General features: G+C 40.1%; 1 protein-coding gene across 2 annotated transcripts in view; it reads right to left on the bottom strand.

The window, feature by feature from the left end:
- Nucleotides 1-25,183, bottom strand: part of UPF2 (UPF2 regulator of nonsense transcripts homolog (yeast)) — a 140,571-nt gene that overhangs the window by 52,198 nt on the left and 63,190 nt on the right. For both annotated transcript variants that reach the window (XM_011974897.1, XM_011974896.1), the window contains exons 9-11: nucleotides 14,798-14,906; nucleotides 5,194-5,307; nucleotides 3,215-3,331 (exon numbers count right to left, since the gene is read on the bottom strand). In XM_011974897.1, coding sequence (XP_011830287.1) covers nucleotides 3,215-3,331; nucleotides 5,194-5,307; nucleotides 14,798-14,906 — 340 coding nt within the window. The remainder of the gene's footprint in view (nucleotides 1-3,214; nucleotides 3,332-5,193; nucleotides 5,308-14,797; nucleotides 14,907-25,183) is intronic.

Below are 25,183 nucleotides of genomic sequence, written 5' to 3'. Positions count from 1 at the left end.
AAAAAAAAAAAAAAAAAGAAAGAAAGAAAGAAAGAAAGAAAAGTAGCCAGGTGCAGTGGCTCATGCCTGTAATCCCAACACTTTGGGAGGCCGAGATAAGAGGATCACTTGAGGCCAGGAGTTCGACAGCAGTCTCAGCAACATAGTGAGACCCTGTGTCTATAAAATAAAAAAATTAGCCAGGCGTGGTGGTGTGCATCCATAGTCCCAGCTACTCGGGAGGCTGACGTGGAAGGATCACTTGAGCCCAGGAGTTGGAGGCTGCGGTGAGCTATAATCACACCACTGCACTCCAGCCTGGGCAACAGCAGGAGACCCTGTCTCAAAAACAAACAAAAATTACTTGGTACTTAATTAGTGTTATGCAATATGGCAGGCACGGGAAACTCATCAGTGAACAGGACAGACATGATTCCTACTTTCAGGAAGCTTAATAGTCTGGTGTCAGAAGACAGAATAAAATCAACAAATAAATCAACTACTATTCTTTTCAATAATAATTGCAACAGTAGTATGAACAATAAGTACTGCAATCTGAAACAACAGAGAACCTACTTTAGTTCGGGGTGGGTTAGGGAAGGTTTTTCTGAGAAAGTGACATTTAAACTAGGATCTGAAGGATAACAAAGGCTGAAGAACCTCAGGAAGAGCAAGCATGCAGAGGCCCAAGGAGAAAGAAAGGCAGATGTGGCACAGAACAGAAGGCCAGTGTGTTCCCAGCAGGGAGCAGTGCAAGAGAGAAGAGGAGGGAGGGGACGGGTAATAGAGAGCACTGCACACGAAGGTGAGAAGGCTGGGTTTAAATGTGCAGAGGGAGATCACTGATGAGCTTCAAGCAGCGTTGTGGACTGGGGTGCTGGGTGGTGGTGGATTTCAAGTTCTGGGTGTATGTGAGCTCAAGAAGGGCAAGGGCTGTATCTTTTTCACTGTCACATATGTAGCACCAGAAACAGTGCCTGACAGACATGCAATTCATATTTAACAATGCATGAATAAATGAATGAATTTTTAAAAACACGTTCACTCTTTCCTATGGACTGCTTTTCTATCCGTGCAAAATCATCATCTACTAGGAGAAAGTTTTGCTATTTATAAGTTAAATTGTGGGTATACCAAGTTTCATAACTGTTTCTCTTGTCTCCAAGGATTTCTATAGTACACTGACTGTACCTAAGCCCCTACACTGACACATCTTTGTACTATAATTAGTGAATGCCTGTTAAATATTCAGTCTTCCAAACAGACAAGAAAACACTCCCATGTTAAATAGAGCTAGAGACTTAATGACAGCACCCTGTAAGTTCTTTGGACAAAATAGAATGCATCATTTAACTTATCACTTGTACACAGATAATCCAGCTTTTAATCTCAATTAGTCTCAACCTGTTATCTGGCCTGCTTTAGAACCTTTTCTCCCACACACGCACACTCACACATATCCGAAACTAATTTTAACATTAGCCAAGAATAATTTTGAAGGCAAACCAGTTAAAAGGTTATGTCTTCTCAAATAAATGTGAATACATTTCAGATGATCCCATAAGCACTGATGTGCTTCAAACCAAACTCATCATCTGTTTCCTCCCCTTTATTCCCCCATGTCTGTGACTGGCGCCATCATCTGCTCAGATGCCCATGGCAGAATTTTAGTCTTATCTTAGTGTATTTTCTGCTTCCTCATCCCTTATATCTCACCACCAAGTCTCCTCAGTTCTACCTCCTAAAAATTTTCATATAGCAAGTCAGAATTCTCCAGTTTCTCCCCAACCATCCATACCCCAATTCACTTCTTCATTGTTGTCTCCCTAGGTTTTTAAAACAGCCTTTTAACTGTTCTCTGTATCCCTGGTCTCAGCAGTTATCGCCTCCACACTAATCTTTCTAAAAACATGAATCTGATCATAACCACTCTACCTGCTTAGTTAAAATCCTTCAACAGTTATTCACTGCCACCAGGAAAAAAACCTCAAGCTCCTTAGCATGGCACTCTGGGCTCCTTATAAGCTAGTGTGTGCCTACCCTCCCCTCCAGTCTTACCTGCAGCAGTTTTATTCAACTGGTTTCTCATCTCTGCCTTTAAGACTCAGCTTAGGTCTCCAAAATAAAAACTGTTTTTTCCAAGAACCCTTTCCTGATATAGTAAATTAGGTGTCTCTTCTAGCTACACCCAAAATACCCTAGGCATATACATTTACCATAATGTATGTCTTTTTTTTTTTAACTTCCCATAATGTATTTCAATTCTCTATTTATTTGTCTGACTGTCATATTAGGTTATAAACTACGTAAGGGCAGAAACTCTTCCAACTTTATATTCCAAGGGTCTAGCACAGAGTTCACACTCCATAAATACTATCAAGCCATTAGGGGAGATCTTTCCTACTCTCAGTCTGGTTTAAGTACCTCCTCCATGAGCCCACAATATCCTCTGCAGCCCCCCATTACAGTACCTACAACATTGTACTAGAATTATGTAGTTAACTCTCACCCATTAGAGGTGAATCACTTTGAAGATGGTAATTATATTTCATTTCTTTTTATCATCCCCCCTATAGCTGTGTGGGTATTCATTCATTCATTCATTCGAGACAGGGTCTCATTCTGTCACCCAGGCTGGAGTGCAGTGGCAAGATCACGGCTCCTGCAGCCTTGATCTCCCAAGTTCACCTCAGCCTCCTGAGTAGCTGGGACTACAGGAAAGCACCACCATGCCTGGCTAGTTTTAAAATGTGTTTGTAGAGAGGAGGTCTCACTATGTTGCCCAGGCTGGTATTTGTAAGTGCTGGGAATATAGGCATGAGCCATTGCGCCTGGCCTTAATTTTAAAATTTAAGCTTACATTTTATGTGCTTACATGACACACGAATAATGGTTTGAGATGCACCAAAACATTCATAACATAACAAAAACATTCATAAACATTGCTCTAAAAAACAGTATTGGGTGCCTGCTCATCTGCATCATTTGTTAAAAGTGTTACAGGTTGAACTTAATTACCCCTTGCAATACTGTGAACTCACTGGTAGCCAAGTGAGAAAAATGTCTACAGTTCTCCAGGGATGGCAACTCATATGTATGGGATGTTCCAGTTTAGACAGAAATGTTTGTATTCTTATGAAAGAATAAGATAACCAGCAGTGGTCAATATTTTCAACCTCTGAAGCACAGGTAAATCAAGAACCTCTAGCTCTTTCCAGGATCCTCAAGCCCTTACCAAAAGTACACTGGTCCTCAGGTGAGATTCTGGAGATCTGAAAAGAAACCGTCCACATGTCTCCAGCAGGGTGCATGCCATTTCAATATGGTGATGAGAGAAGTCTGACAGAAGCATCTGCAACAGGAAGAATGATGAAAACTACAAAGGCAACTCTTCAATCCTAGTAGAGGAAGAAATTATCATACATCTAATGTGTGTAAGAACTTGGAAAATGTAAAAAACAGAAGTGAGTCTACTCGAGTTCACTGCTGGGCATCTTTTGTGTTCTGCCATTAATTTGTATTGAAAAACTTCAATATATTTAATGTCTTTCACAGAAAGATATGTGGAAACGAATGTCAAAGCCCTTTCTATATTTATTATTAGATGTTTTGTATTTAAACACATGCCACGTACACAGCAGACTTTTTCTCAATGCCTTTTGTTTTGGTCTATATATTTATTTTCCAAAATTCTCACTACAAAAGTATTATTTGCTCATTATATGACTTATAGACACAACATATCACTAGGACATTTTAGTATTTACCCTCCTAATCATTTATGCATATTTTCTAAACTAAAACAGATTGAGACATTTGAGAACTTGGTTTCTATTGTATCATTTAATCACTTGGTTTTTCTGGCTTATAAGGAGTATCTTTTTGTGCCCTTTTTTGTCCTTCTATGGCATGATTTGCAAAGAACATAGTACTACATAATATGAACTAGATTAAAACTTACTTGATTCTTATTCATCATCCAAATTGCCTCCCATTTCTTACTACAGGTTAAGTTTCCCTTATCTAAAATGCCTGGGATCAGAAATGTTTCAGATTTCAAATTTTTTTCAGATTTTGGAATACAGTATTTGAAATTTGAAATGGGAGGCAATTTGCATGATGAATAAGAATCAAGTAAGTTTTAATCTAGTTCATATCATGATACAATAGAAACCAATTTCTTGCCAATTTTTGCTTTACATATTTTGAAGCTATGTTATTGGCTGCATACTGATTCAGAAAGGTAATCTTTTCCTGTTAAAATAACCTCTTCATCATTACAAACCAGCCTTCTTTCTTTCTTTCTTTTTTGAGATGGAGTTTCACTCTTGTTACCCAGGCTGGAGTGCAATAGTGTGATCTTGGCTCACCACAACCTCCGCCTCCTGGATTCAAGTGATTCTCCTGCCTCAGCCTCCCGAGTAGCTGGGATTACAGGTGCACGCCAGCCACCACGCCTGGCTAATTTTGTATTTTTAGTAGATACGGGGTTTCTCCATGTTGGTCAGGCTGGTCTTGAACCCCTGACCTCAGGTGATCCACCCACCTCAGACTCCCAAAGCGCTAGGATTAAAGGCGTGAGCTACGGCACCTGGCCCTTTATTTCTAATAATATTTCATGCTTTTGTCAAAAGTGTTACAGGTTGAACTTAATAACCCCTTGTAATACTGTGAACTCACTGGTAGCCAAGTGAGAAAAAATTTCTACAGCTCTCCAGGGATGGCAACTCATAAGTATGGGACGTTCTAGTTTAGGTAGAAATGTTTGTATTCATATGACAGAGTAAGATAACTACCGCCAGTCAATATTTTTAACCTCTACGATAACACAGAGAAACCAGCTTTCATTTTATTAGTATTTGTATAGCACTATTTTCCCCATCTTTTAATTTAATTTTTCTCATCTTCATATTTAAGGGTAACAGTTGTAGATAGCTCCTAATAGTTGTTTTAATCAACTTTTATATTTTTAAGGCTTTTACTTGATGTATTTCACCCTTTTCAGGTTTCACGTTATTACTGGTAGAACTGCATAAGTATCTAAGATCTTAACTATTTGTTTTGTATTTTGCACACCTGTTTAATGTTACTTTTTCTTCCTTTCTTGGTCTTCTTTTGGATTAATCAAATATTAAATTATTTCACTTTATCTACCATTTAACACTAAAACTTTAAACTTTTCAATTAAAAGCAATCAACCAATTTAGCACCAACCTTTAAACAATGTAGTGTGTCATTTTTGGTGAACATCTTAAACTTAGTTAGTTCTCCAATAAAACGAACAGTCTTATTCTTTGTTTCAATATTGATCTGGTCCTTTTTTCGTACCTAAAAATTAAGAGAGAAAAGATAATGCTTAATCAACATTTTGAATCTCTGTGATAAAAACTATTTTTAATGCATTCAAATTGACTCCAGATTTTTTTTTTTTTTTTTGAGACAGAGTTTCACTCTTGTCGCCCAGGCTGGAGCGCAATGGTGCAATCTTGGCTCACTACCTCTGCCTCCTGGGTTCAAGCGATTCTCCTGCTTCACCCTACCAAGTAGCTGGGATTACAGGCGTCCACCACCACACCTGGCTAATTTTTTGTATTTTTGGTAGAGATGGGATTTCATCATGTTGGCCAGGCTAGTCCCAAACTCCTGACGTCGGGCGATCCACCCACCTTGGCCTCCCAAAGTGCTGAGATTACAGGCGTGAGCCACTGTGCCCAGCCCATTCCAGATATTTTTAATAGGTAAGGGTAAAATGTCTTGCTATAGGCCAGGTGCGGTGGCTCAGGCCTGTAATCCCAGCACTTTGGGAGGCTGAGGCAGGCGGATCACAAGGTCAGGAGTTTGAGACAGCCTGGCCAACGTGGCGGAACCCTGTCTCAACTAAAAATACAAAAATTAGCCAGGCGTGGTGGCAGGCGCCTGTAATTCCAGCTACTTGGGAGGTTGAGGCAGGAGAATTGCTTGAACCCTGAAGGTGGAGGTTGCAGTGAGCTGAGATCATGCCATTGCACTCCAGCCTGGGTGACAAGAGCAAGACTCTGTCTCAAAAAAAACAAAAACAAAAACAAAAACAAAACTCTTGCTATATTTAAACTATTGTAAGTTAAAGAAAAAATTGCTCTGTATAACACCAGTCCCAGGATGTGCTCTGCAAAACAGCTCCATGGTCAAGTAATTTGGAGAAAAAAAATGAATTTTACCAGGCCTAAAGAGGCTCTTAAATAAAGAAAACTTTAAGTCAATGTTTTTCAAATTTATTTGGCAACATGAACCTCCTTTTTGAAATGTTAGAAACTGCTATTAGTTAACATCCCTTTAAATTAATACTATAAGGAACACACTTTAGGAAATGCTGCTTTAAAAATATGAATGCCAAGTGCTCACCTAAGCAAAACAGGTATTAAGGCTTGGCTAGTGTATTATAATTATGAACTATGCTGCATTTTTACTATAAATACATTACAACGAAAGAGCCAATATAATCACTGTTCTTTTTTATCACCAGTCATGGTTGTACTTGGTCAATGGTTAAGTCCTTTGCAAATGTAAGTCTTCTAGTTAGGCACAAATTTCAAGAATTATCAGATGCAACAAAATCTGGCTGCTACAGTGCAATGCAAACAGACATATCGAGATAAATGTAATTGGATTTAACCTCAGAATTCCATTTTCATCGGAAAACCAAACCTACAGTCTAGAAAACTTTCATTTGAACACCAGTGACCATAATGTAGTGCCCTGAATTAGTTTAGCACTTTCTTTCCTTGTTTTCTGAGACAGCTTCACTCTGTCACCCAGGCTGGAGTGCAGTGGCACAATCTCAGCTCACTGCGACCTCCACCTCCCAGGTTAAAGAGATTTTTGTGCCTCAGCCTCCTGAGTGGCTGCGATTACAGGTGCGTGCCATCACGTCTGGCTACATTTTTGTATTTTTAGTAGAGATGGGGTTTCACCATGTTGCCCAGGCTGGTCTCAAACTCCTGGCCTCAAGCGATCCATCTGCCTCAGCGTCCCAAAATGCTGGGATTACAGGTGTGAACCACCACAATCGGCCTAGAACTTTTTTTTTCTTTTTTTGAGACAGAGTCTCGCACTGTTGCTCAGGCTAGAGTGCAATGGCACGATCTCGGCTCACTGTAACCTCCACCTCTCGGGTTCAAGTGATTCTCCTGCCTCAGCCTCCTGAGTACCTGGGATTACAGGCGCCTGCCACCACGCTTGGTTAATTTTTTGTAGTTTTAGTAGAGACGGGGTTTCACTATGGTGTTCAGGCTGGTCTTGAACTCTTGACCTCATGATCCGCCCGCCTCGGCCTCCCAAAGTGCCAGAACTTTTTTTTTAATGACATCATTTAAGCATACAAAATAGTTTTGCAATTAGAGACAAATATAAAATAGAACTAGAGTCTCATTTGTAATATTAAACAAAATGATACTGAATAAACCTGACTGCTTATTATTAGCCTTGTAATTTAGAAAGAAGCACAGCCTTCATAAAGAAAGAACTTTTCACAAATAAATGTTTCATATACATGCACATAAAAAACTTCTCTTATTAATTTACCTTATTTTCTGAGCTTCGAGGATTGATTGAGTGTGGACTGTGGACCAGTTTTGCTGGATTTCAATCCCAGCACTATTCCTTACACTTACTGCCTGTTACTTAACCTGTGTCTCAATGTCCTTATCTGTAAATTGGACCTAATAGGGTTATGAGTCTTAAATAAGTTAATACTTGTAAAGCACATAAAACAGTGCTTTGGACCAGCAAGAGTTCAATAAATACTATCACTCATTTTATCCTTCCTTGTATATTTGTACCTCTAATACATGGGCACTAAATAAATGTTTGCTGACAAATAATTGAAAAGCTAAAGCTTAATATACATTCTGCAGTGACATGAAAGAGCAAAAGTTCTAGAGTTAGAATGTCTGTGCTCTTAAGATCACTTTATGGGATATAATATCTTAAGCAAGTCATATAAACTCCCTGAGCCTGTCTGCCCACTTGGTAAAGTAAGGATAATGATGATGATGGTAGTGACTACACTTCACTTGGTACTAAGCAATTAAGGTACAGGACAAAAGAAGATTAGACAACTTTTAAAATGATGTTAGGCTGGGCGCAGTGGCTCACGCCTGTAATCCCAGCACTTTGGGAGGCTGAGGCGGGCGGATCATGAGGTCAGGAGATTGAGACCATCCTGGCTAACACGGTGAAACCCCTGTCTCAACTAAAAATACAAAAATTAGCAGGGCATGGTGGCACGTGCCTATAATCCCAGCTACTCGGGAGGCTGAGGCACAAGAATCGCTTGAACCTGGGAGGGGGAGGTTGTGGTGAGCTGAGATCGTGCCACTGCACTCCAGCCTGGGTAACAGAGCGAGACGAGATTCCGTCTCAAAATAAATAAATAAGTAAAATGATGCTTAAGGAGTATTTTAATGACAGGGTAAAATGCTTCTGAGAAATAACAGAAAATTACACATAAAATATAATTCATCCATGAAAAACTATAGAGAAAAAAAGGTAAAACTAAAAACTAAAAAACAAAAAACCACCAAAACGTTGCTGTTAAGTAATGAAACTGGTATTTTTCTTTCCTTTTTTTTAACTTTAAATGTAAATTACACTGACCTTGTGTCTTTGTTTGGGAAAACACATAAGAAAGCATATCAAAAACTACGCACTAAAACGGGCCAGGCATGGTGGTTCACACCTGTGATCCCAGCACTTTGGGAGGCCGAGGCAGGTGGATCACTTGAGGTCAGGAGTTTGAGACCAGCCTGGCCAACATGGTGAAACTCCATCTCTACTAAAAATACAAAAATTAGCAGGGCATGGTGGCACGTGCCTATAATCCCAGCTACTCGGGAGGCTGAGGCACAAGAATCGCTTGAACCTGGGAGGGGGAGGTTGTGGCAAGATGAGATCATGCCACTGCACTCCAGCCTGGGTGACACAGTGAGACTCGATCTCAAAAAAAAAAAGGGGAAAAAAAAAACACTATATACTAAAACTAAGTCTTTAGGGTCAGTAGGGTTGGGAAATACATATATCTATTTTTAAATCTCCTTGGATGACATTGGATGCATATCCTCTTCATCAACTGCTATGGAATATCACACCATTTTAAGCATTACTAAGCATTCTAGTTTTCAAAACATGTTAACATGCTGTATCATCCACATCATATATTTACATTAATTCTAATTATTCTGAAATATTATAAAGGTTACGGAGGTTACATCTAATAAAAATGACAAAATTATACAATATTTAAATGAAGTGTTATAAATCAATGATCTCACTCCCTCATTTTCAGATGAGAAAACTGAAGGCTTTTCAAAAGCTTGTAACTTATAAAAATGGCTAACATTCTCACTCCTCATTCAACATTTCTTCTTAATTTTTTTTTTTTTTTTTTTTGAGACTTAGTTTCACTCTTGTTGCCCAGGCTGGAGTGCAATGGTGTGATCTCGGCTCACCGCAACCTCCACCTCCCAGGTTCAAGTGATTCTCCTGCCTCAGCCTCCCAAGTAGCTGGGATTAAAGGCATGTGCCACCATGCCTGGCTAATTTTGCATTTTTAGTAGAGGTGAAGTTTCTCCATGTTGGTTAGGCTGACTGAACTCCTGACCTCCGGTGATCCGCCCGCCTTGGCCACCCAAAGTGCTGGGATTACAGGCGTGAGCCACTGCGTCCAGTCTTCACTCTCATTTCTTAAAACCTTATGATCAAAAATATGTCAAAACACTTCTGGATGAATTAACAATGTAACATTTTCTATATATTTGTAGTTCAATAATGCCTCTTGTAAGACTTTATTCATATAATCAATCATCCATAGCAAAAATGTGGCTTGCAACTCTGCTAAAGACAAATAAAATTGAGATTAATTGAACAACAAAGTTTGTATATACTAATTAAAACTCTTCAGGCTGGGCACAGTGGTTCATGCCTATAATCCCAGCACTTTGGAAGGCCAAGGCAGGCAGATCACTTAAGGTCAGGAGTTTGAGATCAACCTGGCCAACATGGTAAAACCCCGTCTCTGCTAAAAGTACAAAAATTGGCCAGGTATGGTGGCCTGTGCCTGTAGTCCCAGCTACTTGGGAGGCTGAGGCAGGAGAATCACTTGAAGCCGGGAGGCTGAGGTTACAGTGAGCCAAGATCCCGCCACTGCACTCCGGCCTGGGCAACAGAGCAAGACTCCGTCTCAAAAACAACAACAACAACAACAACAAAAAACTTTTCAGATATATCAACACACATGAACTGTAAGGATTTCCTAAGGCCTATCATTTACCACTTTCCTAGAGAAAGAATCCTCTGTTCTAGTCAAGCTGGCCCCTCTAGAAGGGCCAAATAGATATTCACCCAAATAGATTTTCTATCCTCCATAATTTGCTCACTTTGTTTTACATGAAGTTTCTTCAATCATTCAGCAAACTTTTCTGAAAACCTACTGTAGGCTAAACATAAAATCAGTACTGAGTCTATAAATAAGTAAATTTGCCTTGACATAAAATTCTTTAAAAACTTTTGTGAACCAGTATCTCCAAAGTAGAGTGCATAAGACTATTTACCTACTTGGAGTAGGGAGGGGAAACTTGCAATTCTATTTATATGTTTTATCTCACACATTTCCATTTGTTTTTGTATGGTTTACAAAGCACAAAAGCATTTGGTACAATTGCCAAGGTATGTAATTTTGAAATAAATATACCTATAATGGGGATATGTAGTCAACTTATTTTAACAAATAAAGAAACTTAATCAAAAAGTTGGGAGATGATTAATTTTTAAAATGTCAGTGACTTAATTTGCTTATGTTAAATAAAAGTTGTCTCCCCAGTCAGGTGTGTTGGCATGCGCCTGTAGTCCTAGTTACTTGGGAGGCTGAAACAGGAGGATCGCGTGAGCCCATAAGTTTGAGGCTGCAGTGAGCGATGATCATGCCACTGCATTCCACCTTGGGTGACAGAGTAAGATACCATCTCTTAAAACAAAACAAAACAAAAAGTTGTCCCCTTCATCACTAAAGAAGTAGGCCGTACTGAAACTTTAGAGAACACAGAAAACCAGAACGGAAAAGAATTCCTCATATTCCCACCATCCAAAGACTGCCACGTTAACATACTCACATGTAATCGTTTTTTCTTCTCTACTTTCTAAGCATTTTAAGTGTATGTTTATTATACGTAAGATTTTATATCTTGCTTTTTAAAAAAGTACTTTCTGATATAAAAACTTGTTGTTGCTGTTGTTGTTTTTTGAGATGGAATTTCACTCTTGTTGCCCAGGCTAGAGTGCAGTGGCGCAATCTTAGCTCACGGTAACCTCCGCCTCCTGGGTTCAAGTGATTCTCCTGCCTCAGCCTCCTGAGTAGCTGGGATTACAGGCATGCGCCACCACGTCCGGCTAATTTTGTACTTTTTCTTTTTTTAGGGAGACAGAGTTTCTCCATGTTGGTCAGGCTGGTCTCGAACTCCCGACCTCAGGTGATCTGCCCGCCTCGGCCTCCCAAAATGCTGGGATTATAGGTGTGGGCCACCGCACCTGGCCCTAAAAAGGTTTTTGTAAACATCAATTCTAATGGCTTTCCATCATTTCAGCATTGTGATTATATGGCCATTTTATTAATCCACTGTTGGGCTTTCAGATGATCAGTTTTCCCTATTAGAGTCATAGTGTGAATCACCCTTTTTCGGTACATAGATTTGTTTACTTAGGACATGTCCTCGGAGTTGTCCAAAGTATGAATGCCTCTAGGGCTCTTGAAATCTAGTGCCAAACAGCTTCACCATATTCCCACCTGAAGTATCTGAGAATGTTGGTTTCTCATGTCTATTACCTTTTCTAATTGTCAGTTAAATTAGCAAACCCATTGTTTCAACTAGAATTTCCTTAACTGCCAATGAAATTTCACACGGCTTTGTTAACAAAAGCTTTATTTCTCAGTTGAGGTTCTTAGGGGGGAAAACATATCAGACTGCAGAAATAACACTAGATCTAGGTAGAAGACAGAGACAAGAAAAGCTGGTTAAAAAGCTACTATCATAACTCCAGGTATAGAAAATGAAAGACAGTGGCAGGAGGTACGAAGAGAAGATGCTAGATTTTAGTCGTTTTAGAAGTCAGTATCAAATGAATTCCGTAAACAATGGCTCCTAAATGTCTAGGTGCAAAAGTAGAGGTACTTATCTCAGTAATTGGATAAAATACATTGTAAATTTATAGGGAAAATACAGAAGCAGATTCAAGGAAGTAAAAGACATTTTTAAGAAGAAAATAATGAATTCAGTTTGGGGACCAATTTAGCTCAAAGTACATGAAAACTTTCTAAGTATCATAAGAGAGGTTCTGGCAAGATATATATATTTGGGGTTGTTGAAAAATAGATATGAATTAAAGGCCAGCTAAATGCATCCCATTAAAAAGGAGGCTGAAGGAAGAAAGCTGAGCCAATCCCAACAAAGAAACTCACGTAGAAAAAAAGGTGGAGGAGATTAAGAAAGTAACACAAGTAAGAACCAGGAGAGAATGGTGGTATAGAAGGTATAATTATTATTAAATGATATTTATGTACAGATGCTATGTGAGGAGTTATACGTGCATTATTTCATTTAATCCTTAACAACAATCCTATTTCTAAAAATGCAATTATTAACCCTACTTGGTAGACATGGAAACCAAGGTTTAGAACACCTGAGTCTAAGTTGGCCACAGTTACAATGCTAGCATGTGGTGGAGCCAGAGGCAGGCTTCCTAAAAAACAGGAGAGTCTGGCAGTTTCCAGTCTGCAGAGACACTAACTAACAGGCAACCGGAAAAACAACTGCTGGTCTCTGCCAGGGTGCTATGATGGTGAATCAAAGGGTAAATGTCAGGAGAAACAGAGACAAGTATACTGTCAAACATTTCAATAAGAAGGTAATGAAACAGTTGGCGGCTGAGGGAGGGGACGGGGGATGCTGAGAAAAGGTGTTTGTTGTTGTCACTTTAAGGATGTGAGTGGCGAGCATGTTTCCGCCTAATAGAAAATCGCTGGCAAAGCCTATAGATTTGGGGTAGGAAGGCCAGATCCTGGAGGAAGTAGACGGTGATCAAGTACATAGAGTGCTCTTTCTTCTCCCTCGGAGAGCACTGGTTCCCAAAGTGTGCTCCTGGAGTTCTGATATTCTTCCCTTGTAATGAAGCATTGCAGCAGTACAATAAAAATGCCAATACCCCAACTCTCACCCCAATTTTCAAACGAGAGAGTACATATAGAATTTTCTTAATTTTAAGTTTTTCACCAAAAGCACTAATTATGCTTGGTCCAGGAACTTGTGTTTTAATTTGGGGATTGGTTGAGGGGTATAGGCATATAACCAATATAATAACTCATACTGTCCACTAGTAAAACAGTTACTTCTTTGTACAATGAGATTAAACATATCAACAAGAATATCACGGCTTATGATGTATCTGTCTCTGAACTAGCAGCATTTGTCAAAGTGTGTTCTTTGATGGGTTCCATATGCATGCCCTCCAGGAGATTCACAGAGCACATTACCATATGAATGCTTTGAGAATTCTTAAAAACAAAACAAAACAAAACAAAACCATTTAACTTTATTGAGTTCAGTGTTTCCAACCTCTCTAAACATAGAAACCTTCCCTTACATACTACCTGTGAAAATCTGAAAAACTAGCAAAAGTTGGCCCCAAAAAATCTTAACCACAAATCTCATACTAACAAGAAGTGCTTACAGACTATTCTCCTTTGCAAGAGACTCTCCTTCCTTTGCACTCAAAGCACCCACTCTCCAATAATTCACCTGGCAATTCAGCATGCAATTCCTTACAGCTATTACATTTAAGGATTAATTTTTATTTAAACCTTGTGTCCTCAACTACACCGTTTGAGTTCCTGACCTCGGGAATTTTGTCTGTTCTTCCGAGAGCTTGGCAATACGACTGACTGGTGCATAGTGAGTGAGAGATAGCACGTGCAGACATTTCCTGTTTTTATTTGCATTCTGACCAAATTATGATGAAGCAAAGTTTTGTAAACACCATTTTTCCATTGGCTAACAACAATTGAATTTCATGTTTTTTCACAGTCTAACAACGTCCACTTTCAGTCACCTCTGGCAGTATCATTTCCCCACTATCAAGCCTGTATTTGAAGCAGAAGCATCTCCATGAAGTAACTGGATAACATGGGTTGGGAGAACCACTAACACATAGTTTGTTCATACTTCTAGGGCTAGAGAGAAAGGGAAGCCATCTGGTAACAGGCTCCTGTTATTTCCCAGGGTGATCTTTAAGAAACTCACCATGATCCAAGGTAAAATTTCTTAAGGCAAGAATCAAAGAAACACGGGCTATGGCAGCACTCGCTAGTATCAGATTATTGATGGAAACTTGTAGACGCCACACATTTGGACCCAAGCACCTAAAGAACCTTATCCTGTGTGGCACCACACCCTGACTCATGGTGGCCAATTATGTTTCTTTTGGAAACACCAATGAAGGCTCCTGCTGTCTTGACCTTGGAGAAGCGTTTCTACCTTGGAAAAGCAAAGAAGTGCCATTCCTGCAATGGGGGAACAAGGTAGCAGCAACAGCTCACCTTCCAACAGAATATCACTGATCAATTTCAAGCTTCGTTAAGTAAACCACTTTTCAAAAATTTAGAATGCCATAAATTCTAAACTGTTATACCACTATCAAATTTCAAGAATATGCTCACCAACAATTACATTCTTAAAGAATCCTCACTCAACGTATAAGAATATATATATTACAAAATAAATGCTTAAATACATACATGAAATCTGAAATCCCCCCTCAGCATGGAACAAAGATCCTCTGCTACATCAGACATGCAGGGATGCAATGTAGCAACCAATCTTGCATAAAATGGTAGCAAATCCAACCTGCAAAAGTTATATGTGATATGTGTCAAAGGAAAGACATATCAAGAATAATTCATTTTAAAATTTAAACTTTTTCAGATGTATTCATACATTAAATGATTTTAAAACTCAATCATACAGACATGCCTATTTATTGCCATCATAAAGAAGTGTTTGAAAATTCAATGAGCCTTCTGAAATTTTATTAATATTCTGGCATTCTCCATTCCGTGAATTTATTGCATAACTATAATTTTATTAAGTATGTAATTTTGATAAAATATGAAACACCACGCACACACACAAAAAACAACAGTATGTTTTGACACGACTTAAATTACTGAGTAACTGCATATTTACAAATCTCAAGGTAACTTCTTCAGTGTAAGACAAAATCCTTTAAAGCCGTTTCCTTCATTTATCTCAGGGTAAGTTATTTGGAAACCCCAAGGTCTAAAGCAAAAAGGTAATCAACAGGCTGGGTGTGGTAGCTCACGCCTGTAATGGGAGGCCAAGGCAGGCAGATCATGAGGTAAGGAGATCGAGACTATCCTGGCTAACACGGTGAAACCCTGTCTCTACTAAAAATAAAAAAATTAGCCGGGTATGGTGGCACACGCCTGTAGTTACAGCTACTCGGGAGGCTGAGGCAGGAGAATTGCTTGAACCTGGGAGGCGGACGTTACAGTGAGCTCTGATCACGCCACTGCACTCCAGCCTGGGTGACAGAGCAAGACTCCATCACATGAATGAATGAATGAATGAATGAACGAATGAATGAATGGTACTCAGTAACTGAAAAAGCCTCAAGGAAGGCAAAACAGTATTACAAAATCTATACACTAACTTACGTATTTCACTCATTACAGAACCCACTCAGATCCTCATTCAGGATCTTAATTTGGACAGTAAATGGCAAATATGTGGCATTCACACTGCCACCCTCTTCCACTGTCAGAGCACTTTTTCCCATTACACAGGAATGATGCTCCGGAATCCTGCTTAGCACAGCACTCCAGGTGACCACTACTAGTTGGAATCAAGATGCAAGCTAAAATTTATTTTCCATTCCTGCCATAGATGTTATTACTCAATGATTCAACACTCAGCAGATCAGACTCTGAAGATGAGAAGTAGTGAGGAACTGATAAAAGCAGCTGTACCGACAGCAGCAAGTAATGGAGCTAACAGTGAGAGAGGAAGCTAAAAACTATAAAATTACAAGAGCTTAAAAATTATGACAGCTTGAAGCCAATTAGAACAGAAACAAATAATCATACAAGTCTTAATTATCGCTAAGTAGAGGCCGGGCACGGTGGCTCATGCCTGTAATTCCAGCACTTTGGGAGGCTGAGGCAGGCAGATCACCTGAGGTCAGGAGTTTGAGACCAGCCTGACCAATACAGTAAAACCCAGTCTCTACTAAAAATACAAAAATTAGCCGGGCGTGGTGGGAGGTGCCTGTAATCCCAGCTACTCGGGAGACTGAGGCAGCAGAATCCTTGAACCCAGGAGGTGAAGGTTGCAGTGAGCCGAGATCACGCCACTGCACTCCAGCCTGGGCAACTAGAGTGAAACTCCATCTCAAAAAAAGATTATTGCTGAGTACAACACTGTACCATACAATAATATATGAAAATGTTTGATCATCAGGGAAAAAACCACATAATTAGATCTGGAAAGCTCCTCGGATGGATACATTAACCCTTAGCTAAAGGGACACAGTGAAAAAAGAAGGATGGAAATAAATTTGAAAGGCATGGTTAGGCAGGGCATGGTGGCCAGTAATCCCAGCATTTTGGGAGGCTGAGGCAGGCGGATCACCTGAGGTCAGGAGTTCAAGATCAGTCTGGCCAACATGGTGAAACCCCCACCTCTACTAAAAATACAAAATTTAGCTGGCTGCGGTGGGGCCTGTTTGTAATCCCAGCTACTCAGGCCTGGGAGGTGGAGGTTGCAGTGAGCCAAGTCCATGCCACAGGACTCCAGTCTGGCCACAGAGTGAGACTATCTCAAAAAGATTGAAAAAAAAAAAAATTGAAAAGAAGAAAGGTATGGTTGAAAGGAGGAAACTGGTTAAATTCATACCTAAAAGCCTCAAAAACATGGTACTCCTCAAAAACTTCGGCTATTATAATTTCTAAGTGAATTAGTTCTTACTAATGTGCTGGGCCCTGTCCTAGGCCTTATATATATCACTCAACTTGTTAAACCTAATAACCACTCTATACGGTGGATATCACACTCACCATTGCAGAAATAAGACAGACGCTGAGAGAAGCTGGCAATACGATAGCTTTGTAGCAATACTGCAATAGTTTTTTAAAATAAATCATATCTTTCTTTAAAGAAACAGTGAAAACTATGATCCATTATATAAAAACATTTAATGCTAAAATTTAAATGTTTATTTAAAATATTTTTAAGGTTTTATCAATTAAAGTCTAAGCTGCTATCACATGGAAAATGCACAAAAATAGGTCCCACCACTCTCTAAAGATATTATAAAAATAAGGTATTCCCGTAAGGTTTTTTTTTGTTTTTTTTTTTTTTTTGAGACGGAGTCTCATTCTGTTGCCCAGGCTGGAGTGGACTGCAGTGGTGCAATCTTGGCTCACTGCAACCTCCGCCTCCCGGGTTCAAGCGATTCTTCTGCCTCAGCCTCCCATGTAGCTGGGATTACAGGCAAGCACCACCATGTCCTGCTAATTTTTGTATTTTTAGTAGAGACAGGGTTTCACCATATTGGCCAGGCTGGTCTTGAACTCCTGACCTCGTGATCCATCTGCCTTGGCCTCCCAAAGTTCTGGGATTACAGGCGTGAGCCACTGTACCCGGCCCCTATAAGTTACTCTTACAAACATGTAATAATTTCCCTAATGTTCCTAGCGCTAAAAAAAAAAAAAGAACAAATGAAAAAATGAGCAAATGAATATTTAATGTTCTTACATAATAGATGAATTTACACTAACATTAAATTTACGAATTTTAGTTAGAATATTAGGTTCTTCATTCATTTTCCACATCCATTTTAACAACAAAGAAAGTATTATTTTCCAGTTCATAATCAGTTGTCAAATTCAAACATAGGATTTAAATTTATGCATAAGTTCTTTTGTTGCCATTGCTATAATTCCGGGTCAGAAAAGTACAGGTACCAGAGCAAAGGTAACAAGATGGCAAAGCAACGCACTGGGAGTGAGGAGGCCCAGGTATAAACTCTATAGCAGCAAACAGCGTCTCCATGACCTCAGGGACTGATCCACCCTCTTCTCCCATACCTCCCAGCTCGCCTGCACCAGGCCCACTGACTCCTCACTGATGATCTGACTCAGGGCCTCTGCAATGGTCCCTGTCTTGGGCTGGAACATGCTTTCCCTAAACATCCATACTGTTTACTCCCTCCCTAAGGGGAGTCCCAGTCTCCCTGTTTTGACCCATTCTGAATACTTCAAGGAAACTGCACCTAACCCAACCTACCTCTCCCAATCCCCCTACAAAGCTTTTTTTTTTTTTTTTTTTTTGAGACAGAGTTTCAGTCTTGTTGCCCAGGCTGGAGTGCAATAGCGTGATCTCAGCTCACTGCAACCTCTGCCTCCAGGTTCAAGCAATTCTCCTGCCTCGGTCTCCCAAGTACCTGGGATCACAGGCATGCACCACCACACCTGGTTAATTTTGTATTTTCAGTAAAGACTGGGTTTCTCCATGTTGGTCAGGCTGATCTCGAACTCCCGACCTCAGGCGATCCACCTGCCTCAGCCTCCCAAAATGCTGAGATTATAGGCATGAGTCACTGCGCCCAGGCCATGGAATTTACCACTTAAAGTAGTAAATAATTGATTTGTTATGGTTAACTCATTTGTTACCCCTCCCCACCAGAAATGTTCAGTTCCATGGCAGACAGTTTATCAGCACTCAAACAGTGCCTGGAACATAGGCAGGTACTCAATATACATGTTTGTTAGATAAATGAATATCTCTGGTAACTCACTCTTAAGTATACTGTTAGCATTTAGTCTAAGACATTCTTCCTCGTGTTAAGGAAGTAGCATCTTACTTTTGTAATAATATTACATTTTACCAAGCAAAAGCTAACTTACCAAATTATCTTTTAGCAATTAATGGGACATTCACATAGTTACTTACTTTCCTGCTGATGTTATATATATTAATAGATTGCCTATGTTAGAGCATCCTTCCATTCCTATGATCAATCTTCTTTGGTCATGCTGGATTCTTATTTTCTAATATACTATGTATTAAATATGATTTGCTAGTGTTTTACTTGAAATTTTTATATTGACATTCACAAGTGAGATTGGTCAATGCTTGTGATTTTCTTGCTCCTTCTTCTTAGAATTTTTAATACATGAAATAACAAACTTTCCATGCTCTTGAACAAGTGATATTATTTCTTCCTTAAAAGGCTAAAAATACTCAGTTAAGCTTTCTAGTCTTATTCTATTTAAGATGAAATTATTATTATTTTTTTTTTGAGACAGAGTTTCGTTCTTGTTGCCCAGGCTGGAGTGCAATAGCGTGTTCTCGGCTCACCGCAACCTCCACCTCCCAGGTTCAAGTAATTCTCCTGCCTCAGCCTCCCGAGTAGCTGGGATTACAAGTATGTGCCACCACACCCAGCTAACCGTGTATTTTCAGTAGAGACGGGATTTCCCCATGTTGGTCAGGGTGGTCTCGAACTCCTAACTTCACGTGACCCGTCGCCTCGGCCTCCCAGAGTGCTGGGATTACAGGCGTAAGCCAGTGTGCCCAACTGATAAGTTTAACGCTTTCTTCCATGATTACTGTTCTATGTGGGTATTTTATCTTGAATGAATTTTGAAAATGTGCATTTTTTTCAAAACATTAAGTTTCACTGAGATTTTCAAGTGGTTTTAAAATATTTTAAGTATATCATCTGCTCATTTCTTAAACTTTTTAATGTTCTTTTTCTTCAAACTATATTTTCTATACACTTCTCTATTTTGATTTTTCCAAGAACCAGATCTTGAATTTCTAAAACTTTTATCTTAGTTGTCTTTTTCAATGTATTTTTCAACAAAGTTTGAGATAAAACAGCATCAGATATTCTTAAACTATGTCATTTCACTTTTCTTTTTTTCCTTCCTTGTGCTACCTAGTCTAAGATCATTTCCCTTTTCTTCTATTTGTTGGCCTGTCCCTTGCACTTCACTTCATTTTCTTCTCCCAAGTAGCCCAATCTACTTTGAGACTTTTTCTGAGTCCCCCCAAAAAGGCAGATACAGCTTTTTTTTTTTTTTTTTTAAGAGTTGGAATCTCACTCTGTTGCCCAGGCTGGAGACTGGTGGCAGGTTCTCAGCTCATTGCAACCTCTGCTTCCCAGGTTCAAGTGATTCTCCTGCCTCAGCCTTCTGAGCAACTGGAACTACAGGCGCCCACCACCAGACCCGGCTCATTTTTGTATTTTTAGTAGAGACAGGGTTTCACCATGTTGGCCAGGCTGATCTTGAACTCCTGACCTCAAGTGATCCACCCGCCTCAGCCTCCCAAAGTGCTGGGATTGAAGGCGTGGGCCACTGCACCTGGCCAGCTATGCATTTTATTTTATTTTTGAGACAGAGTCTTGCACTGTCACCCAGGCTGAGTGCAGTGGCGCGATCTTGGCTCACCGCAAGCTCTGCCTTCTGGGTTCACACCATTCTTCTACCTCAGCCTCCTGGTTAGCCTGGACTACAGGCACTCGCCACCTTGCCCGGCTAATTTTTTGTATTTTTTAGTAGAGATGGGGTTTCGCCGTGTTAGCCAGGATGGGCTCAATCTTCTGACCTCGTGATCCGCCCACCTTGGCCTCCCAAAGTGCTGGGATTACAAGTGTGAATGCCCGGTCCAGCCATGCATTTTAAAGCAAGACAGTTTTGTGCTACCTGTTCAGGCACAGGTCAGTGAAGTAACAACACAGTAAAATGTTTTCAGCTTTAATAGGGATTTTTAAAATGAGTTAAGGAAGTTATGAGTTAAGGAATTATGGAAGTTAGATACTCCATTTTCTTGGAATCCTCTACCCCTATAAAAAGGATAGTTGATACAAAATATCACCCTGCCCTACTGAAATCTTGAAGTCCTATGTCTGTTCATCCATTATTCACAAAATAAAATCCTTTATGTTGTAAATAATCAATTATATAGTTGTTCAATGCTAGTCCTGCTTAAGAATGCTTTCTGCGTGTTCTGCCTTCCAAAGGGCACACAAGCTCAAAAAGGGGATGGAGTGCAAAATGTCACATCAGTCACATGAAAGTTATTAATAACACAAAATATTTTCATCAACATAAACTGCAAATGTGTTAAAATTTTTATTTTTTATTTTTTATTTTTTTTGAGACGGAGTCTCACTCTGTCGCCCAGGCTGGAGTGCAGTGGTGCAATCTCGGCTCACTGCAAGCTCCACCTCCCGGGTTCACACCATTCTCCTCCCTCAGCCTCCCAAGAAGCTGGGACTACAGGCGTCCACCACTGTGCCTGGCTAATTTTTTTGTATTTTTAGTAGAGACGGGGTTTCACCATGTTAGCCAGGATGGTCTCGATCTCATGACCTCGTGATCCGCCCGCCTCGGCCTCCCAAAGTGCTGGGATTAAAGGCGTGAGCCACCGCGCCCGGCCTAAAATTTAAGCTAGATGGATATTTCATCTAATTTGAGTGTTCTGAAAAGCAACTGAAAAATACTTAGATCCTTCCTTTGAAAACGGAATTCTATAATCTTATAAAATGGTGATAATTACATTTACCAACAATGAACAATGAACCACTTTAAAAGAATGCTATTTGTCCTTAAATAATAAAATCTTCTTTATGTTTTTAAGGTCTCCTGAATCACACATTTAAGTATCCTACTAGCGGTTAATGATTATCAAGTTAGTAAAGAGTCACTAACTACAAGTAAACAGAAACAAGAATGCAGAAACACACAAACACTTTTGTTATCGAGAGGGAAAGAAGAAATTCTTATGGGGTTTTATCTCCTAATCAATTGACTTTCTAAAACAAATGTCTAGCTCTCTTTTTCTCTTCAAAATCTAAAGAAGTTGACTGTTGAAAGCTATTTAATTTTATCTCTGTGCTCAAAAATGCCTGGAAAAAAATGAATGTGAAAGAACACTGTTATGGTTCAATTAAAGAATACAAAGGATTTCATAGGAAACACTAAAGCAGAAGATGATTCCTAAAAAATGAAATATAATAAACAAAAGTCTGGGGTCATTTACTCTGAAATCAACAACCAAATGCCCTGTCGACTTTTCCACAATGCTGCTGTTTCCAACACAACAGCGCCACCAAGTGGTGCAACATACTAACAGATTTCACTAAAACATTCTCTCTCAGTTCCAAATTGAGTGAAGGAAGAGGTCCAATCAGAAAACTTCTTACAAAAAGTCCAGCAAACTCTCCTAAAAGCTAGATCGGGAAAAGCTGTTCAAGAATTAAGCGCAGCGCGTCACCTCTGAAGAGTATTCTGTTTACATTAATCTAAAGAGCCAACACTTGGCTAAAACAATACCAAGTGCATTTATACTTTAAACACAAGGAAAGAAGAGATTCTTACGTACTTCCCATGGTATTGACTGACTTTAAATTTTGGCTTAGGTGAGGGGCCTTCTGGGGTGCTGGAAATGTCATATATCTTGATCTGAGTGATGGACACATACGTATACTTTAGATAGAAACAACTCAGGAAGAGTAACTAGTGGCTGCTGGGTTTAATGCCTAGGTGAAGGGATGATCTGTGCAGCAAATCACCACGGTACATGTTTACCTATGCAACAAACCTGCACATCCTGCACATGCACCCTTGAACTTAAACTTTAAAAGTTTAAGAAAAAAAAGACATAAACACTTAATGTGAAATCTCAATTACTTGTGTGTATAGCTATGTTATAAATTACCTATAAAATAAAATGCAAATATCTAAGGGGATTTCTACATCTCAGTGGAGTCCAAATGAATAGGCTAAGAGAGGCTGGGCGCAGAGGCTCCCTCCCTGTAATCCCAGCACTTTGGGAGGCCAAAGTGGGTGGATCATTTGAGGTCAGGAGTTTATGACCAGCCTGGCCAACATGGTGAAACCCTGTCTCTACTAAAAAAAAAAATACAAAAATGAGCCAGGAGTGGTGGTACATGTCTGTAGTCCCAGCTACCTGGGGGGCTGAGGTGGGAGAATCTCTTAAGCCCAGGAGGTGGAGGTTGCAGTGAGCCAAGACCACACCACTGCACTCCAGCCTGGGTGACAAAGCAAGACTCCGTCTCAAAAAAAAAAAAAAAAAAAAAAAGGCTAAAGGATATAATGATAGTCTTTTGAGATTTTTTTCATCGGGAAGAATGCAACTAAAAGTTAAAACACTGCTTCAGATCAAACTTTTAAGAACTGTAAAAATAAACTACATCAAACTTTAAAAACTGTGCTGCAAATTATACTACCAAGCAAGTGAAAAGACAACTCGGAAGATGGGAGAAAATACTTCCAAATTACATATCTGGTAAGACATGTGTGCCCAGAATACATAAAGAACTCTTACAGCTCATTCAAAAGAGGACAAATACAGTTTTAAAGGGGCAAAGGCTGTGAATAGATACTCCTCCAAAGAAGATATGCAAACAGCCACTAAGCACATGAAAAGATGCTCAACGTCATATGTCATTAGGGAAATACAGTCGTCCCTAGGTATCCGTGAGGGACTGGTTCCAGGAACTACTACCCCCACCCAAAAGATACCAAATTACTTATAATGCCTAACACAATGTAAATGCTGTATAACTAGTTGTTATGCTGTGTTTATTTTTTTTAATTTTCTTAGAGACAGAGTCTCACTCTGTCACCCAGGCTGGAGTGCAGTGGTGAGATCAGAGAGCACAAACTTCAAATTCCTGGGCTCAACTGATCCTCCCACTTTAGCCTCCCCCAAGTAGATGGGATTACAGGCACATGCCACTATGCCTGGCTTATTTTATTTTTTATAGAGGATAGGGTCTCACTATGTTGTCTAGGCTGGTCTCAAACTCCTGGCCTCAAGCCATCCTCCTGTGTTGGTCTCCAAAAGTGTTGGTCTTACAGGAGGGAGGAAGGAGCATGCCACAGAGGACGAGCATCTGACTAAAGAAGTCCCAAACAGGCTGGGTGGGTATGGGTGCAGGACTAGGCCAGGATGCCAAAAGGTGATAGTATTTCCTTGTCCCCTCTCCCAAAGTGTTCCAGCCTGCCCCAAATGCCAAAGACTCGAAGTAACTTGCTACCTCCAATACCATTTCACTGTCTACCCAGGAGAATATCTGAGCCTGCTTACTCTACACTCAACTCTCTTTACTCTCCTTACCTCCCCGCTTGAGGGCTATCAGTCATCACTATCACTCAAAGGATAGAGAAAGCTGTGGGAATACATGGGTTCTGGAAGAATCAGAAATGAGATGCGCCGGGTGCGGTGGCTCAAGCCTGTAATCCCAGCACTTTGGGAGGCCGAGACGGGAGGATTATGAGGTCAGGAGATCGAGACCATCCTGGCTAACATGGTGAAACCCCGTCTCTACTAAAAAATACAAAAAACTAGCTGGGCGAGGTGGCGGGCGCCTGTAGTCCCAGCTACTCGGGAGGCTGAGGCAGGAAAATGGCATGAACCTGGGAGGCGGAGCTTGCAGTGAGCCAAGATCCGGCCACTGCACTCCAGCCTGGGCGACAGAGCGAGACTCCATCTCAAAAAAAAAAAAAAAAAAAAGAAATGGGATGACAGGGAATTGATTGGCACTTGATTACTATCTTTCTACTCCAGACTCCCTAGGGATCAAGCCATCCCCCCCACTCAGGGATAAGCTAAATCCTGCAGGTAGGGTAGAAATCTACCTGGGAGAGAAGGACAAAAGAAGACCTTCAAAATGAAAGACTTTTCTGATCAATAAAAACATACAGCCAACCAGGAAATGTCAACCTGGTCCAAGTCCCTCCCTATTACCCCATTTTACAGATCTGTAAACAGAGGCCTTGGCTTTCCAAATCCCACAGTAATGACCTTTAAAAAGACTGAGACGGTTTTATTTAAACACTGGAAAGACTATACAGAGTACTATTAACATGAGAAATGATTATAGATTTTGATACAATTCAATTGATTAAAAATCTATATAAAATACAAAAATGTGCCAGGCATGGTGGCACATGCCTGTAATCCTAGCTACCCAGGAGGCAGAAGTAGGAGGATCACTTGAGGCCAGGAGTTCAAGAGCAGCCTGGGCAACATAGCAAGACCCTGTCTCTTAAAAAATAAATAAATAG

Source organism: Mandrillus leucophaeus, unplaced genomic scaffold, assembly GCF_000951045.1.
Source record: "Mandrillus leucophaeus isolate KB7577 unplaced genomic scaffold, Mleu.le_1.0 Scaffold15, whole genome shotgun sequence".
Classification (NCBI taxonomy): Eukaryota; Metazoa; Chordata; class Mammalia; order Primates; family Cercopithecidae; genus Mandrillus; species Mandrillus leucophaeus.
Note: the sequence above shows the minus strand (reverse complement) of the source record. Positions and strands in the feature narration are given on the sequence as shown.